General features: G+C 47.0%; 1 protein-coding gene across 1 annotated transcript in view; it reads left to right on the forward strand.

The window, feature by feature from the left end:
- mamdc2a (MAM domain containing 2a) overlaps positions 1–18,719 on the forward strand; it is a 110,765-nt gene that overhangs the window by 45,472 nt on the left and 46,574 nt on the right. The window contains exon 6 of the mRNA XM_078213971.1: positions 11,194–11,447. Within this exon, the coding sequence (XP_078070097.1) occupies positions 11,194–11,447 (254 nt within the window). The remainder of the gene's footprint in view (positions 1–11,193; positions 11,448–18,719) is intronic.

Below are 18,719 nucleotides of genomic sequence, written 5' to 3' on the forward strand. Positions count from 1 at the left end.
GCAGCCCTCCCTGCTGGAGAGAAGAGAGATGTGGAGATGCCGGCGTTGGACTGGGGTAAGCACAGTAAGAAGCCTTTAACCTGGTGTTGTGAGAGAAGAGAGGCCATGGAGCCTCCACCAGGAAGTCGGGGGTAAGGGGGGATGTCCCTTGGGCAGTGCCAGTCTGTCAGCACCAGCCTGACCCCCTGGCAATGCCCAAGGGACACTTTGGCTCTGCTCACCAGCATCAGCAGTGGAAAGGGGCTGGGGCCAGAGAATGGGGCCTATTGGGGGCGATAGGTGGGGGTGGGGGGGGTCCGACTGCCACTCTGCACTGGGATCGGTGGCAGAGGGAGGGAGGACGGCGATCGGGGCTGGCCATCGGGGTGGGAGGGGGAGTCAGGGCTGCTGGGGGGTGGGGGCTGCTGGGGGGTGGGGGCTGCCGGGTGTGGGGGGGAAGGTCGGGGAGATTGGGACTGCCCGAGTGGAATCGGGAGATTGGAGTTGGCCGGGTGGGGGTGTCGGGGAGATTGGGGCTGATCGGGGTTGGCCGGGTGGGGGCCATCGGGGCTTTCCCAGGAAGGTCCGAGAGGCCAGCAATCGGGGTTGGGGGGGGGGGGGGGGGGGGCGGGTTGGAAGGCCAGCGTTGGGGGGGTTGAGGGGCCAGCCAGCGATCTGGAGGCCGGCAATGGGGGACTATTGCGCACGCACCCATCTCGGCGCTGACAGATCGGTGCTCAGCGCAATGCTGCCAAGTCTCTCAGGCGAAAATAGGCCCTGCCCCCTGATTTCAGAGTGAATCACTCAACGACACTCTGTGATGCACAGAGCGTTGGAGATTCATTCTAGAAATCACGCGAAAAAAACTAACGGGATTTACTCCCATTTTCCCACAAATTGGGGACTTTGAATTTTTTTGGAAGTATCCCGACTATGAATTCCCAGCCAACATGAAATGGGGGCCTGGTTTGATGGGCTAGCTGGTCATCTCCTGTGTATTCAACAAGGACATTCCAATTCTTCAGATGTTGTCCGTCCTTGCCCTGATAACCTTTTATAACAGTGCAACACCTTCAACTCAGACACCTCAGGGAAAGGAGAGTCGGGTTAGGTTGATTCCAAAGGGCAGGGGGATGGGTCTCCACTCCTCCATTCCCGGTCTATATCTGCCCCCCTTACAGGGCAACTGCCTTAACCACCTGTACCTCTGTTCTGTCATTCACACATTCTGATCACTTAATGGACACTTTTAGAACCTTTCGCAGACTTCTTCATCCTCAATTACAGCACCCCCCCCTCCTCCCCCCAACTCCACCCCACTCTCATAGTATAAATCGCTCCTGATTTTATAGAATCATAGAATCCTACAGTGCAGAAGGAGGCCATTCGGCCCATCGAGTCTGCACCGACCACAAACCCATCCAGGCCCTATCCCCATAACCCCATGCATTTACCCAAGCTAGTCCCCCTGACATTAAGGGGCAATTTAGCATGGTCAATCCAGCTAACACGCACATTTTCTTTGCTCTTAGCTCTGACGAAGGGTCATCCAGACTCGAAACGTTGGCTCTATTCGCTCTCTACAGATGCTGTCAGACTTCCTCGGGTTTTCCAGCATTTTCTGTTTTTGTTTCCTGCCAGAACTCTAATTTCTTCAATTTTGGCTTCTAGCACATCTGCGATCTACACTGTATTGGCACTTAACACCCATGAATCAGCTGGCTCAGGGATAACAACTGGAATTCTCTCCAAAAATCTAGCTTCTTTTCCTCCTTTAAGACAGGCTATAAAATGTACCTCTTTGATCAAGCTTTTGGATATTTACATGATTCTTTTGGAAATTTTGTTTGATAATTGTCCTTGAAATTCAATTTATTACCTTAAGGATCAATGAAGAAGCAATATCAAGAAAAGAAACCTCCCTATAAGTGCGACCTATTTAAAATAATCTTCTCTGACATTCCTCCAGTCAGTGTAACTTTCAATTACAAAGCTGCCAAGTGTTGAATTTATTAATATTTAATCCCAGCAGACCCTTTCGCTGGTTGACCTGTTAAATGCATACATTGATGCATTGCCATTGAGACCAGGAAGCAAGCAGATAAAATCCCTGGTCTCTTGTCAGCTACTATGATGCCAGGAATGTCTTCGGCTAAGAAAAAGTTAAATCAGCCACGCTTTCCTCTCCGGCTTCTTTGCCCAGTGAAACATGTACACAAATACAGCAATGCATTTATATAATGCACAGTAAGAAGTCTCACAACACCAGGTTAAAGTCCAACAGATATATTTGGAATCATGAGCTTTCGGAGCGCTGCTCCTTCATCAGGTGAGTGGAGAGGTGGGTTCACAAACACGGCATATATAGACAAAGACACAATTGCAAGATAATGGTTGGAATGCGAGTCTTTTCAGGTAATCAAGTCTTTACAGGTACAGACAGTGTGAGTGGAGAGAGGGATAATCACAGGTTAAAGAGGTGTGACTTGTCTCAAGCCAGGACAGTTAGTGAGATTTTGCAAGCCCAGGCCAAATGGTGGGGGTTACAGATAGTGTGACATGAGTCCAAGATCCCGGTTGAGGCCATCTTCGTATGTGCGGAACTTGGCTATCAGTTTCTGCTCAGCGACTCTGCGTTGTCATGTGTCTTGAAGGCTGCCTTGGAGAACGCTTACCCGAAGATCAGAGGCTGAATGCCCGTGACCGCTGAAGTGTTCCCCAACAGGAAGAGAACACTCCTGCCTGGTGATTGTCGAGCGGTGTTCATTCATCCGTTGTCATCGTGTGTGCATGGTCTCCCCAATGTACCATGCCTCGGGACATCCTTTCCTGCAGCGTATCAGGTAGACAATGTTGGCTGAGTCACAAGAGTATGTACCGTGTACCTGGTGGATGGTGTTCTCACGTGTGATGATGGCATCCGTGTCGATGATCCGGCACGTCTTGCAGAGGTTGCTGTGGCAGGGTTGTGTGGTGTCGTGGTTGCTGTTCTCCTGAAGGCTGGATAGTTTGATGCGAACAATGGTTTGTTTGAGGTTGCGCAGTTGTTTGAAGGCCTCTGATCTTCGGGTAAGCGTTCTCCAAGGCGGCCTTCAGATCACACGACAAAGCAGAATCACCGAACAGAAACTGATAGCCAAGTTCCACACGCATGAGGACGGCCTCAACCGGGATCTTGGGTTCATGTCAGACTATCTGTAACCCCCACCATTTGGCCTGGGCTTGCAAAATCCTAACTGTTCTGGCTTGAGACAATTCACACCTCTTTAATCTTGATTATCTCTCTCTCCACTCACATTGTCTGTGCCTGTAAAGACTTGATTACCTGTTAAGACTCGCATTCCAACCATTGTATTGAGTTTGTGTCTATATATGCCCTGTTTGTGAACTGAACCCTTCACTCACCTGATGAAGGAGCAGCGCTCCGAAAGCTCATGCTGCCAAACAAACCTGTTGGACTTTAACCCTGGTGTTGTGAGACTTCTTACTGTGCCCACCCCAGTCCAACGCCGGCATCTCCATATCATGGCTTTATATAATGCCTTTAACATACTAAAATGCCTCAAGGAACATCTCAGGAATGTCATCAAACAAAATTGCCAAGTCGCATGAGATATTAGATGTCCAGCAGCAATGCCTCCTAGCTCTTTAACATGAAATCAAAATAAATTTCCTCCGCTCTCAATAAACTTGCGGTGGATTAAGTGTGCAACATCTTTCCAGCTTCAGAAGTCCATTATGGATGATATCATTGCAAGCTGGAAGGAGCACCAAGCTGCCTCAGCAGGGAACATTCCAGAAAGAATTCTGACCACAAAATAGGAATATATAAAAGAACACACATCAATTAGAGGCAGGAACCATCAGAGATCTGAGGGGAAGTCGTTCTGTTGACATCTGTAACTAAGCAGTGCGATAAATACTCCTCAGGAAATATTTACTCATCGCACAACCACACGGTGACTCTAGAAACCTCGAGAAAATGCCAAAGGATAATTGTCATGAGGCTTTATGTAATCTCGCAATCTTCAAGATGAGGGTTAGCAATTACATGGAGAAACAAGGCAAGCTTGGATTCTTGACCTTGGATAAGAAAAGGGCAGGGGGAGATTGGTGGAGGTGTTCAAAATTACAAAGGGTTTTGATGGAGTCAATACGGAGGCACACATTTAAGGCAATCGACAAAGTGCTGCCAGAGAGGGCAATGGAAGCTGATTCAATAGCGGAATTTTACCGCCTGGTCCGCTCCAGAATCGGGGCGGGCGAGGCTCACAGAACAGAATTCTCCGTTGGCCTCGAGTGCGATTTTACGAGCCTGAACCGAGCAAGGTCATAAAGTTCCAGCCAATAACTCTCAGACGGGAATTGGATGAAAAGGAAACATTTTCAGGACTATGGGGAAAGAACAGGGAGTGTGGGACTAATGGGATTGCTATTTCAAAAAGTGATGCGCATCAATTTGACACGAGGCACAAAGCTTCGGTAAAAGAAGGCTTTTATTAACTAACTATGGAACTATCAGAACTTTAACACACTATCCCAGACTGAAGAGGTCCCGCCCGAGCAGGGGGTCTTATACCTCTCCCAGGAGGCGGAGCCCGACTGGGATGTGCCACAACAGTTACCACCACAGGTGTATCAATCCCACCCTAGCCCAACAACAACATTAGAACAACCCAACAACAACATTAGAACAATCCCACAGTGGGAACCAACGATGGTTCACCACAAAAAGCCAACACAGGTACAAATGGGCCAAATGGCCTCCTTCTGGGACATTCGATCCTATAATTTAATGATCTTTTTGGCCCAATTGCTTTGTGAGTATTCTGTGATATTTTAATATTAATGGAACATGAAAGGGCCTAATGTAAAATCAGACTAAAAATATATTACAAGCAAAGGGCAGCACAGTGGCACAGTGGTTAGCACTGCTGCCTCACAACGCCAAGGGCCCGGGTTCGATTCCCGGCTTGGGTCTCTGTCTGTGCGGAGTCTGCACATTCTCTCCGTGTCTGCGTGGGTTTCCTCCGGGTGCTCCGGTTTCCTCCCACAGTCCAAAATGTGCGGGTTAGGTTGATTGGCCATGCTAAAATTGCCCCTTAGTATCAGAGAGATTAGGACTGTTAATATGAGGGGTTACAGGTATGGGACCTGGAAGGGATTGTTGTCGGTACAGGCTCGATGGGCCAAATGGCCTCCCTCTGCACTGTAGATTCTATGATTTAAGCACAATGTCGGTTCTGATTATTAATCTGGAGAGCTGGTCTCACCCAGATCAGTCCCTGGTCTCTCAAGTAACTGTCTTGAGCAAAGGGGGAAGAAATGACAAATCTCACTGACAGGGAAAGTACAAAATGTTTACAAGATCAGATCTCCATGAAAGAAACAAAAAGACTACCCTGCGTAACTCAAGACAGTAAGTTTGTTCTTAATAAATCCACTCAAAGCATCTCCCCCTGCAACTCCTCTGGTGAATAATCTCACCACATCCTGTTTTGGTTGAGATTGAATGAGTATTTCTGTTGCCAGTGATGCAAACATTGCTGCTTTGCTTTCTATCTCCTCTCTCTGTCTCTCCCCTCTCCGCCCCCACCTCCCACCCAGCCAGTATGACATTTAAGGCTGTGTTTACACGATTTCTCAGAGTGCCCCAGCTGTAGTTCGAGTGTTCCGTTCAACTGACACAGGAATAACATGGACTGAACCCCCCATGATGGAGGGAAGCCTCATACACTTGGCACTTCAGGCCTTTGCAAGAGATTAACGGGAAGTTTTTAAAAAATTCTTTCATGGGATGTGGGCGTCGCTGGCTGGGCCAGCATTTGTTGCCCATCCCTAATTGCCCCTTGAACTGAATGGCGCGCCAGGCCATTTCAGAGTGTCGCTGAGAGTCAACCACATTGCTGTGGGTCTGGAGTCACATGGAAGCCAGACCGGGTAAGGAGGGCAGATTTCCTTCACTAAAGGGCATTAGTGAACCAGAGGGGTTTTTACGACAATCGACAATGGTTGCATGGTCACCATTCGACTTTAATTCCAGCATTTTTATTCAATTCAAATTTCACCATCTGCCGTGGTGGGATTTGAACCCGGGTCCCCAGAGCATTATCCTGGATCTCTGGATTAGTAGTCCAGTGACAATACCACTGCGCCACTGCCTTCCTGCCATATTAGCTTCAATGCAGCAGAGAGTGACACCGTTCAGACTGGAGATGATTGGTTAATCGGTTAAGAAAGGTTTGTGCCCTCTGTGTTCCTTTAAGGAGAGATTATCCTTGTCATACAGCCTCTGTCGAGAAACGGCGGGATTTCAGCTCTGTACAAAGTGATGATTTATTTCCCAGGAATTTCCAAAGTGGGTTTGTGGTCACACAACTCATTGGAGTTTGTGAACTAGTCAGCTCCAGGAAAGTAAACTGCTCTCCTCTGCTGGAGGGAAGAATGAGTTTTCCATTCATGAATGGTGCTGCATGTGTTTTATTCTGTACAATGCTGACCCTGGGTTTTCCGATGTCCAGCAGTTGCAAAAGAAAAAAGAGCCTCAGACTTTCTGGAAACCTCGAATGCGGATTGTACCAACGTGGAGCAGAAAGAATGATAGAGGATGCACTTCACCCAACCAGATAGAATACAATTGAATAGAATCCCATAATGTAGAAGAAGGCCATTCGGCCCATTGAGTCTGCACTGACTCTTTGACAGAGTACCCTACCCTATCCCATGGCTAATCCATCTAACCTACACATCTTGGGACACTAACGGGCAATTTAGCATGGCCAATCCACCTAACCTGCTCATCTTTGGACTGTGGGAGGAAACCGGAGCACCTGGAGGAAACCCACGCAGACACGGGGAGAATGTGTAAACTCCACACAGACAGTGACCCAAGCTGGGAATTAGACCCAGGTCCCTGGCACTGCGAGGCAGCAGTGCTAACCATTGTGCCACCGTGCTCCCAGGGTTCCTGCTGATGTCTATGCCCCACATGAGCTCTCTCCTTGTCTTCTATCAATTTATCCTCTGTTCCTTTCTCGTTTGCCTAGCTTACCCTTGCAGGCTGATTCCGGGGATGGCAGGACTGATGTATGAGGAGAGATTGACTAGGTTAGAATTGTTTTTGCTGGAGTTCAGACGAATGAGGGGGGGATCTCATAGAGACTTATAAAATTCTAACAGGACTAGACAGAGTAGATGCAGGGAGGATGTTCTCAATAGTGGGGAGTCCAGAACCAGGGGTCACAGTCTGAGGATTCGGGGTAGACCATTTAGGATGGAGATGAGGAGACATTTCTTCACCCAAAGAGTGGTGAGCCTGTGGAATTCATTACCACAGGAAGTAGTTGATGCCAAAACATTGAATGTATTCAAGAGGCGGCTGGATATAGCACTTGGGGCGAATGGGATCAAAGGTTATGGGGAGAAAGCAGGATTAGGCTATTGAGTCGGATGATCAGCCATGATTGTGATGAATGGCAGAGCAGGCTCGAAGGGCCGAATGGCCTCCTCCTTCTCCTAGGTTCCAGGTTTCTATGTTTACATCAGTTCTATTTACCTCCTTCGGGTGGTGAGTTCCACTCTGTGGGTAAGGAAGTTTCTCCTGAATTCCTTATTGGATTTGTTGATGATTATCTTATATCGAACAGCCCTGATTCTAACCTTCTCATAGTTGAAACTGTTTTTGGTGTGTCTATGGTTTTGAAACCTTTCATAATTATAAAGGGTCGGTGGAGTCAATTGTTGACCCCTGGGGTGGGGAGAGGGGAGGAGGGGGGAACTCTGGGTGGGTGTGATAGGAGGGTATGTTACGGGGCCAGAGAGAGTTGGTGGGGTGGGACAGTATTGGGTGAAGGGGGGCAGCGAGGGTTGTTAGTTGGGACACGCGGATACACATGGCCACAGTGCAGGTTTGGCGGGATGAGGTCTCGGAGGTCAGTGAGGATGGAGGTGGGATGCTCGGGGAGGAAAAGAATGCTTCACCTGGACGGAAAAGGGTTTGGACTGGAGGGTTAGAATCATAGAATCCCTACAGTGCAGAAGGAGGCCATTCGGCCCATCGAGTCTGCACCGACCACAATCCCACCCAGGCCCTACCCCCACATATTTTACCCACTAATCCCTCTAACCTACGCATCTCAGGAGTCTAAGGGGCAATTTTTAACCTGGCCAATCAACCTAACCCGCACATCTTTGGACTGTGGGAGGAAACCGGAGCACCCGGAGGAAACCCACGCAGACACGGGGAGAACGTGCGGACCCCACACAGACAGTGACCCAAGCCGGGAATCGAACCCGGGTCCCTGGAGCTGTGAAGCAGCAGTGCTAACCACTGTGCTACCGTGCCGCCCCTTGAGGGGGGGGGGGACAGTGGAGAGGTCAAAGGTGATGCCAGAGGGGCACTGATGGTGATGGAGGAAAGGACATGGGTGACAAAGGGAGGGGGAAATGGTGGGGGAGCTGATGAAGTAAGTGACAATAACCATGTTGGTCAAATCAGAAGTGAGCGGAGCCTGATATTGGACAGACACTGGTGCTGCATGGGAGCTGGGTCAGTGGGTGGGTGGAGATGCAGGTCAGCTCTGCTGGACAACTCGGGAACCACAGACAGGCATCTGATTTGCAGAGAGTGCTGGTTCCCTCCCTGCCCTAAGCCCATTCACCCTGCCCACTCCTATCCCCCCTCCATGCAGTGTTCCAGGTCTGTGGAAGAGCGATGGAGGCACAGTGGTCACTCCATCGCAGGGTACATGCACTGTGGTGGGGCTGTAGGGCACAGCCATGCTGTTACCACTGAGCCCCTTTTGCCCTGATATGGCGGTCCCTTTGTGGTCTCTCTGATCAGATTTGCCCTGGTGGAGCGAATAAGATCGTTTATCCTCTTGTGGCATTGTATGGCCAACCTCGTGCATGGCACCCCCTGGGCGCTTATGGCATTGGCCACCTGTGCCCGTATAGCGCTGGTCTGCCTGCTCGACCTCCTCCCAGGAAAAATATATTCCTCTGACCTCCACATGGTCCAGGAGGGTGTGCAGGGAGGCATCACTAAACTTAGGGCCTTGGTCCCTCAGCTCCTCCTCCGGACATCCTGGGGTGAGGGTATTGTGGGTGCCCTTTCTAAAGGGGCACATGAATATAGCGGCAGGGTACACACCATTCAGTCTACCCACTGTGCAAGACATGGCTGAGTAATTAGTGACGCTGGGGATTGAAGCTACTGTCGGATTTCCAGTTGGTCTCCACCATGTGAATTAGCCCCACCCACACCACAGAACCTCCGCCCCTGGATTCTGAGTTTTAAATGGGAAATAAAGCTCTCCTGCTGGCAATGTAACGCACATCTGCTGTTGCCTCTGGATGATACTAAAGGACCTTTGATGTGTCCCCACTCTAGGTTAGACATCCCTGTTTACAGCGGACAGCATTTTAACTGCCCAGATCTCAAATTGGAGTCCAATTGAAAGCACGGTGACACGGTGGTTAGCACTGCTGCCTCTCAGCGCCAGGGACCCGGGTTCAATTCCGGCCTTGGGTCACTGTCTGTGTGGAGTTTGCAAATTTTCCCTGCGTCTGTGTGGGTTTCCTCTGGTAAACTAAATGTAGGCTCCATTCATTTGGAGACTTTTTTCCAGGATTGCTCAGCAGACAGACTTACTATAAAGGTTCAACAGCTATTGTTAGTGTTATGCATGTTGGGGCGTGCCCCTTCAAGAGAAGGGGTCAGATGACCTGGGTCTCAAACACCACCCTGGGTGAAGCTTGCCTTGGCAGTCTTGTGCTGACTGTGCTAGGGGATGGACGTATTAATAAACAGTTCCAGTAGTTTACTTACATTAACCTCGTGGCTTTGTATTAGTCTTATGTCAGACTTATATAATAGTTAGCAGGAAAGTGCAGCTGCAATTCCTTCACACGTCACACCACGAGATAAACTGAAAGCTCCTCTGAGCAATGCCAACTGGTCACATGATTTAAATCCTGGCTACTTATCAGCACATTCTCTGTTAAAGCCATAACACAACATGGGCATGTACTGTGTGTTAAACTACTGAGTGGTGGCGGAGTGTGTTACAGTTCACTCGAAGGAGACTGGGTTACTGTGGCAACACACACTTTTACCTGCATGTTGTAGCCTGGAGCGATGGGTAGTGATTGTCGAGGCTCCAATTTTCTTTCCCTCACACGGCTAATTGCCAAATTCCTATATTTGTAAATGAAATAACTTCCCCCTCACACTCACTCTCTTGCCCCCTCACTACCTCCCAATTAGCCAGTAATCACCATGCCACATCAGTGGCACACTGGTTAGCACTGCTGCCTCACAGCGCCAGGGATTCAATTCCCAACTTGGGTCACTGTCTGTGTGGTGTTTGCACATTCTCCCCGTGTCTGCGTGGGTTTCCTCCGGGTGCTCCGGTTTCCTCCCACAGTCCAAAGATGTATGGGTTAGGTGGATTGGCCACGTTAAATTCTCCTTCAGTGTACCCAAACAGGTGCTGGAACGTAGCGACTAGAGGATTTTCACAGTAACTTCATTGGGGCGGCACGGTGGCACAGTGGTTAGCACTGCTGCTTCACAGCTCCAGGGACCTGGGTTCGATTCCCGGCTTGGGTCGCTGTCTGTGTGGAGTTTGTACGTTCTCCCCGTGTCTGCGTGGGTTTCCTCCGGTGCTCTGGTTTCCTCCCACAGTTCAAAGATGTGCGGGTTAGGTTGATTGGCTATGCTAAATTGCTCTTTAGTGTCCTGGGATGCATAGGTTAGAGGAGTAAGTGGGTAAATACGGGGATAGGGCCTGGGTGGGATTGTTGTCGGTGCAGACTCGATGGGCTGAATGGCCTCTTTCTACACTGTAGAATTTCTATGATTCTATGCAATGTTAATGTAAGCCTACTTGTGACTGCTAAATAAACTTTAACGTTAAGAGTGGGATCTCTCCCACTCTTTGCCCCATTGGCAGGAGTTGGTAATCCGTTTGCTAATTCCGGTTTGGCCACATTAAGAATGCATTCTCTATGGCATCAAATCCTGGGGTGTGTTTTGAACCCTGAGTTTCAGACTGAGAGGCAGAGATACTGCCCACAGCACCATAAGAACCCCCCAACCCACACTTCTGAGTAGCAAATCAGTATGTTTTTTGGAGCACAGAAAATATCTCTCGTTGTCAGATTGTCAAGATTATTAAATAATCCACTTTCCAATTGGCATTACTCTGGCAGGTCACTATATGTACGTTGACGCTATTTACTCCACGAGTTTACATGAAGTGGCTCAGTTAATGTCACCGGTGACAACCTTCGCCCTGTCCGGATGCCTGTCCTTCTTTTACCAACTCGAACAGCCCCGATCCAATTTATTCATCGTCTACACCAAGGACAGAATGGGACATTATGAGGAGGTTTGGAGAGCAAATAAATCCACACACAACTGGAGTCTGGTGAGAGTGAATGTTAAAGCGTCACACCCATTTCAGGTAAATCTTTCTGTTGTAACAACAACTTGTAATACAGCCAATCTCTACCGCTATATATATTATGGATACTAACAGTGAAAAAGTGGAGGCCCAAACTCAGGAGGTCCAGGCACGCAGATCGTTAAAATTTCAAGAACTGGTACAAAAAATCATCAAACAAAATATTAATGGAATGCTGGCCTTTATGTCTGGAGAAACAGAATAAAGGGTTCAAAGCGATGGGACAGGTAGATTGAGCTATGGTTCAACTATACCTGCAGCTCAGTCATTCCTCCCTTAATATTGTCGGTTCAAACTTAAAAATACAACTTCTAAACAAAACAACTTTAAGCAGATCACATTTTCCCGTCACAACAAATTCAAATTAGGTTAGACTCCAACCTTTCTGATCTGAAAAAAAACATTGAAATGTTAAACCCAGTATGTGGAAATACAGCACGTTCCTGAATTCCTATATTTGTAAATGAAATAACTTTTGCCACTACCCACCCCCCAATCCCTCATACTCACCCCCTCATCCACTCCCTGCTTCCCCCTCCCATTCCCTCCCCCTCCCACTCCCTCACACTCACCCCCTCACCCACTCGCTGCTTTACCCTTAACTCCCTCACACTCATTCTTTCACCCACTTCCCCCTCACACTCCCTCACACTCACCCCCTCACCCACTTCCCCCTCACACTCCCTCACACTCACCCCCTCACCCACTCACTGCTTTCCCCTCACACTCCCTCACACTCACCCCCTCACCCACTTGCTCCTATCCTCACACTCCCTCGCTCTCATTGCCTCCTCCACTCATCCTGTACCCTCAGCCAATGGGAAAAGTTTTTTCTTTCTCCAACTTATCTAAACCTGTCATAATCTTGTCAAATCTCCCTTCAATTTGCTTTGCTCCAAGGGAAACCACCTCAGTTTCTCCAACCCTAAGCTTGTCACTAAATCCACCCGCCCTCCACCTCTGGAAAAGTGCCGGTAAATCTCCTCACGACCTTTTCAAGAACCTTTTCTGAAGTGTGGTGACCAGAAAGTGGGTGCAGTAATCTAGTTGGCGGGGGAAGGTTCAGCATAACTTCCCTGCCTCTCTCCTCATTGCCTCGATTTACAAAGCCCAAGATCACATTTTCTTTGCTAACTCCTCTCCCAATGTGTCCTTCTGCGTTCAGAGATTGATGCACACGCAACACTCAAACCGCCCCCCCCCCCTCCCCTTTTGGGTCACTCTGTTTCTGCACACTCTTTAGAATTGTGCCATTAAAGTCTACATTGCCTCTCCCCATCCCATCTGCCAAAATGCGTCACTCTCACTTTTCCACTCACCTCTTAGTTCAATTCTTGTCCTTGTAATTCTTAGTGTTTTGTACCTTCATTAATACCTCTATATCATTTTATAATCTGCAGTGTTCCAACTGTGGTCCAACTGTACAAAAGATTGTACAAAAGATAGCATGACTTCATTAGAATTGGCATAAATAAGAGGTTCAAATATCGTAAGTTGTTATGAAAGTTTCTATCATAAATATGAGCCTATCTGTCCCATTAATATTAATATTAATTTACTGTTGTCTTTCCACTGCTGTGCTATTTATAGTCTCTGGTCTTTTCATTTTGAGTTTCTAGTGCTTGTGATTTTTTTTTTGCATGTGTTTACTTTTCAAGCACATTTTTAACGTCCCAAATGTGGTTTAAGCTTCTCTGCTGTCTGCTTGCTGACAGACTACAGAAATGCTTAATTGCGATTTTCTCTCTCTCTCTCTCTCTGGAATGTGTTGAGATGTCTGCAGAGTTGGTGTATGAGAGAAGCCATCTGGAGGCTCAGACAGTTACCGGTACAGTTATATATATTCGCATGTCAAGCCTTTCAACGACAGACAGCAGCGAGGGGGTGATTCTTAGATCGTGTACTCAGAGTTTCCACAATGAAGGATAGATTTTGGACGGAGCTGCTGGGGATGACTAAAATGGAACAATTCAGGAGGGAGTTCTTTCCAGAAATTATGGTTACTTTTGAAGGTTTTTTTTCCATTCGAACAGAACTTTTCAAAGTTCCTGCTTGTGTATATGGGGGAAGGGAAGGCTTCTATTTGATTTCATTTGGGGCCAACTTGCTTATACAACAGTGTTGGATGGCTATGCTAGTTAAAATCCATCAATTTTGACTCCTTAACTGAGCTTTCACCCACTCATTCATTATTCATTGGAATAACTGGTGCCGATTACTGTATTAATCTATCACCAATGCAAAGTTCTGGGCTTAGAGGGGCTCCTACTCTGTCATTTTGTTGCATAGGAAGATTCCATTTGTACCTCTTCTGGCTCCCAGAAGAAGAAACTCATTTGGTTCTATTTAGAGTCAAAGAGATATACGGCATGGAAACAGGCCCTTCGACCCACTTGTCCATGCCAACCAGGTCTCCTCAACCGAACTAGTCCCATTTACCTGAGTTTGGCCTATATCCATCCAAACCTTTCCCAAGATAAAAGCAAATTACTGCGGATGCTGGAATCTGAAACCAAAAGAGAAAATGCTGGAAAATCTCAGCAGGTCTGGCAGCATCTGTAAGGAGAGAAAAGAGCTGACGTTTCGAGTCCAGATGATCTTTTGTCAAAGTTGACAAAGGGTCATCTGGACTCGAAATGTCAACTCTTTTCTCTTCTTACAGATGCTGCCAGACCTGCTGAGATTTTCCAGCGTTTTCTCTTTTGGTAAACCTTTCCCTATCTGTGGATCCGTGTACCTCTGCCATCTCCTCTGGTAGCTCATTCTATACACGGACCACCCTCTGTGTGGAAAAAGTTGCCCCTCGGGTCCCTTTTAAATCTTTCCCCTCTCACCTTAAACCTGGGGCTGAGTAAGGTGTGCTGTTGGAGAGTCAGTGCAGGCTTGATGGGCCAAATGGCCTCCTTCTGCACTGTAGGGATTCTATGATTCTATGATCTAGGAAGGTTGTAAAGTTGGAGGAGATAACAGAGTGACAGAGATAGGATGGGGCAAGCTCATGGTGGATTTGAAAGCTACCTTTTTCCTTGTTGGACGAAAAATTTGCCCATGACGAAAGCAGTCCTGGATTTGTCATAATGAGTGTTCCTTCTGTTTCTACGTTCATTGCTTTTACTCAAGTATATCTTTAGGTGTCCTTGTACTTTTTTGTCATTTGTCCATGTGTATAAGGTGAAGGGAAAAGATCAAATTGGGTCAGTGGTCACTTTCTAGCCCTTGAATCAGAAGGCTAAAGATCCAAGACTCTGTAAAGGGCCTGAGCATTTGATCCATTCTGATGCTGCAGTACAATATTCCCTGGGTGGAGTTTCTGGCTGAGATGTTAGAACCAAGACCTGTTGACACCGAGAGTAATTTATTGGCTACGAGGTACATTGAAACATCCTGAGGATGTGAAAGACATTTTTATAAAATGTCTTCCGTTCTTTCCTGTATCTCGCCTCCACTCTTTGCCAAACTGTAATATATTCCCCTTTTTAATTCCTCGATCCCAGCCAAACTGATTCAGTTTTGGAGCCACCCCTCTAGTCTAGTGCTGTCGTGGGATATTTGAATAGCATTACCATCTGTTTCCCTTTTCCCTCCTCTATCTTGCATGGATACTTTTAATAAGTTTCAAATTGACCCGAAACCAGCATTTTCTGACCTTTCCTAATGATGGCAAAGCGTCCCGCCGCTCGGGCAGGTGTTTCTATAACAGAATCATATTTCTGTAGACAAGAGATGGTTGAGAGGTGGTCAAGTTTCCATTATGAAGGTGTTTTATTGTGATTGGCATAGGGAAGATGTGAGCCCTCTGAACGAGGCTAAAAATAGGGGCCATCGGTATAAAAGGGTCACTAATAAAAACAACAGGGAATTGGGGAGAAACCTCTCTACACAGGGAGTGGTGAGAATGTGGAATTCACTCCCACAGGAGGTAATTAAGGCGAATACATGGATGTGTTTGAGTTTTCTGTGAAAAAAAGGGACATTCTGTCAAAGCTTTTCCTCTTAGGAAGTGGTGGAACAGTGGTACTAACACTGGACCAGGAATGCAGGGCCCCAGCTTAATGTTCTTGGGATGTGTGTTCGAATCCCACGACGGTAGATGATGAAATTTGAATTCAATAAAACCCATCTGGTCACTAATGTCCTTTTAGGGAAGGAAATCTGCTGTCCTTACCTGGTCTGGCCTACATGTGACTCCAGAGCCACAGCAATGTGGTTGACTCTTAAAATGCCCTTAGTTCTAGGGCAATTAGGGATGGGCAATCAATGTTAACCCAGCCAGTGACGCCCACATCCCATGAATGAATGACTAAAAATAAACTCATAAGATCAAACTCGCAAGAACTTTCAAAGGGAAGAACAATTTGAGAAGAGGGTGCTGATTGGTTGGCAAGTGGACCTTGATAGAGGTGCTACTGTGGAGAATGCACCAGAGAACAGTTAACTGCCAAGCTTTTCTCTCAGTAATATTCATGCTCTGTACTGCCAAGTGACTAGATACATTTAAGGGGAAGATGGATAAACACATGAGAGAAGAGGAATAGAAGGATATGTTAATAGGGTGAGATGCAGAACATAAGAACATAGGAAATAGGAGCAGGAGTAGACCATCTAGCCCCTCGAGCCTGCCCCGCCATTCAATAAGATCATGGCTGATCTGAAGTGGATCAGTTCCACTTACCCGCCTGATCCCCATAACCCCTAATTCCCTTACCGATCAGGAATCCATCTATCCGTGATTTAAACATACTCAACGAGGTAGCCTCCACCACTTCAGTGGGCAGAGAATTCCAGAGATTCACCACCCTCTGAGAGAAGAAGTTCCTCCTCAACTCTGTCCTAAACTGACCTCCCTTTATTTTGAGACTGTGCCCTCTAGTTCTAGCTTCCTTTCAAAGTGGAAAGAATCTCTCCACCTCTACCCTATCCAGCCCCTTCATTATCTTACAGGTCTCTATAAGATCCCCCCTCAGCCTTCTAAATTCCAATGAGTACAAACCCAATTTGCTCAGTCTCTCCTCATAATCAACACCCCTCATCTCCGGTATCAACCTGGTGAACCTTCTCTGCACTCCCTCCAAGGCCAGTATATCCTTCCGCAAATAAGGGGACCAATACTGCACACAGTATTCCAGCTGCGGCCTCACCAATGCCCTGTACAGATGCAGCAAGACATCTCTGCTTTTATATTCTATCCCCCTCGCGATATAGGCCAACATCCCATTTGCCTTCTTGATCACCTGTTGCACCTGCAGACTGAGTTTTTGCGTCTCATGCACAAGGACCCCCAGGTCCCTCTGCATGTCGTAATTTTTTTCCATTTAGATAATAATCCAATTTGCTATTATTTCCTCCAGGGGAGGAGGGAGGGGAGGAAGTTCATGTGGAACATAAACACTGGTATATACCAGTTGGCCTGTTACCATGATGTGAATTCTTTGTGATGAGAATCCATATCAACTTGTGATCCAGCGCAGCAATTTCCTTGACAATAATTTGTGAATTTATGTTTATACAACTCTCTGGCAATTTTGCTCGTTTCAATCTTTCCTCCTCCTGTGCTGCTTTCTTCTCTTTCCACACTTCCTTCTTCACGTTCGACTAGTGGGACTCAGAATGAACTACGGTTGAAGAGTCATCACTTTGTGTTTCAGAATCTGAAGTGTAGAATTTTGTGCCCCTGGGTGGAATTTTCCCACCCTGCCTGCCACAGGAATTGTAGCAGGTGGGGACAGACCATACAAAGGTCCGTGGACTTTGAGCAGGATTTTCTGGTCTTGGGACGAGTGTGGCCAGAAAATCCCACCCCCTGACAATACCAAACAGTTATCTTCACCTTCACTTTAGTTATCACTTCCCATCATGCCCTAATTCTTGGATAACGGGTGGGACATCAGCCTCGTCCTTGCTCCTCTCAATATCAGTCTGAGAGTTTTTTTTCTTATTCATTCGTGGGACATGGGCATTGCTGGCAGGGGTCGCCAATTCTGATTTGACGTATTCTTGGGAGATTTCACCACATGACCTCTGTTGTGTTATGGTTCAGGTCAGATACTCCAAAGTGTTTTATGAAGCCCACCTGAATCATAAGGTTTGCACTTGGAATTTGGCTAGGATAAGCATGAGATGTTTCACTTCAGGTAAGATTCAAAAGCCCCACTAGGGAGCTTTGATCCAGCAAAGTTTATTTAAGAATATAGCTAACATGTATAGAAAGAAAATTAACAAGAATTTTTATCAATTACAAACAGGAAACAAAACAACTACTATAATGTATAATCCTTAGCATGGATAGAGGATTGGTTAACTAACAGAAAGCAAAGAGTGGGGGTAAATGGGTGTTTTTCTGGTTGGCGATCAGTGACTAGTGGTGTGCCTCAGGGATCAGTGTTGGGACTGCAATTGTTTACGATTTACATAGATGATTTGGGGTTGGGGACCAAGTGTAGTGTGTCAAAGTTCGCAGATGACACTAAGATGGATGGCAGAGCAAAGCGTGCAGAGGACGCTGAAAGTCTGCAAAGGGATATAGATAGTCTAAGTGAGTGGGCGAGGGTCTGGCAGATGGACTACAATGTTGGTAAATGTGAGGTCATCCATTTTGGTAGGAATAACAGCAAAATGGACTATTATTTAAATGGTAAAAAATTGCAACATGCTGCTGTGCAGAGGGACCTGGGTGTCCTTGTGCAGGAATCTCAAGGAGTTGGTTTGCAGATGCAGCAAGTAATTAAGAAGGCAAATGGAATTTTGTCCTTCATTGCTAGAGGGATGGAGTTTAAAAACAGCGAGGTTATGTTGCAGCTGTATAAGGTGCTAGTGAGGCCACACCTGGAGTACTGTGTACAGTTTTGGTCTCCTTACTTGAGAAAGGATATACTGGCACTGGAGGGGATGCAGAGGAGATTCACTAGGTTGATTCTGGAGTTGAGAGGGTTGGCTTATGAGGAGAGACTGAGTAGACTGGGGCTATACTCATTGGAATTCAGAAGAATGAGGGGAGATCTTATGGAAACATATAAGATTATGAAGGGAATAGATAAGATAGAAGCAGGGAAGTTGTTTCCACTGGCGGGTGAAACTAAATCTAGGGGGCATAGCCTCAAAATAAGGGGAAGCAGATTTAGGACTGAGTTGAGGAGGAAATTCAAGGATTGTGAATCAGTGGAATTCCCTGCCCAGTGAAGCAGTTGAGGCTACCTCATTGAATGTTTTTAAGGAAAGGATAGATAAATTTTTGAACAGTAAAGGAATTAAGGGTTATGGTGAGCGGGCGGGTAA

The sequence above is a fragment of the Mustelus asterias genome, chromosome 6, assembly GCF_964213995.1.
Source record: "Mustelus asterias chromosome 6, sMusAst1.hap1.1, whole genome shotgun sequence".
In the NCBI taxonomy this organism is placed as follows: Eukaryota; Metazoa; Chordata; class Chondrichthyes; order Carcharhiniformes; family Triakidae; genus Mustelus; species Mustelus asterias.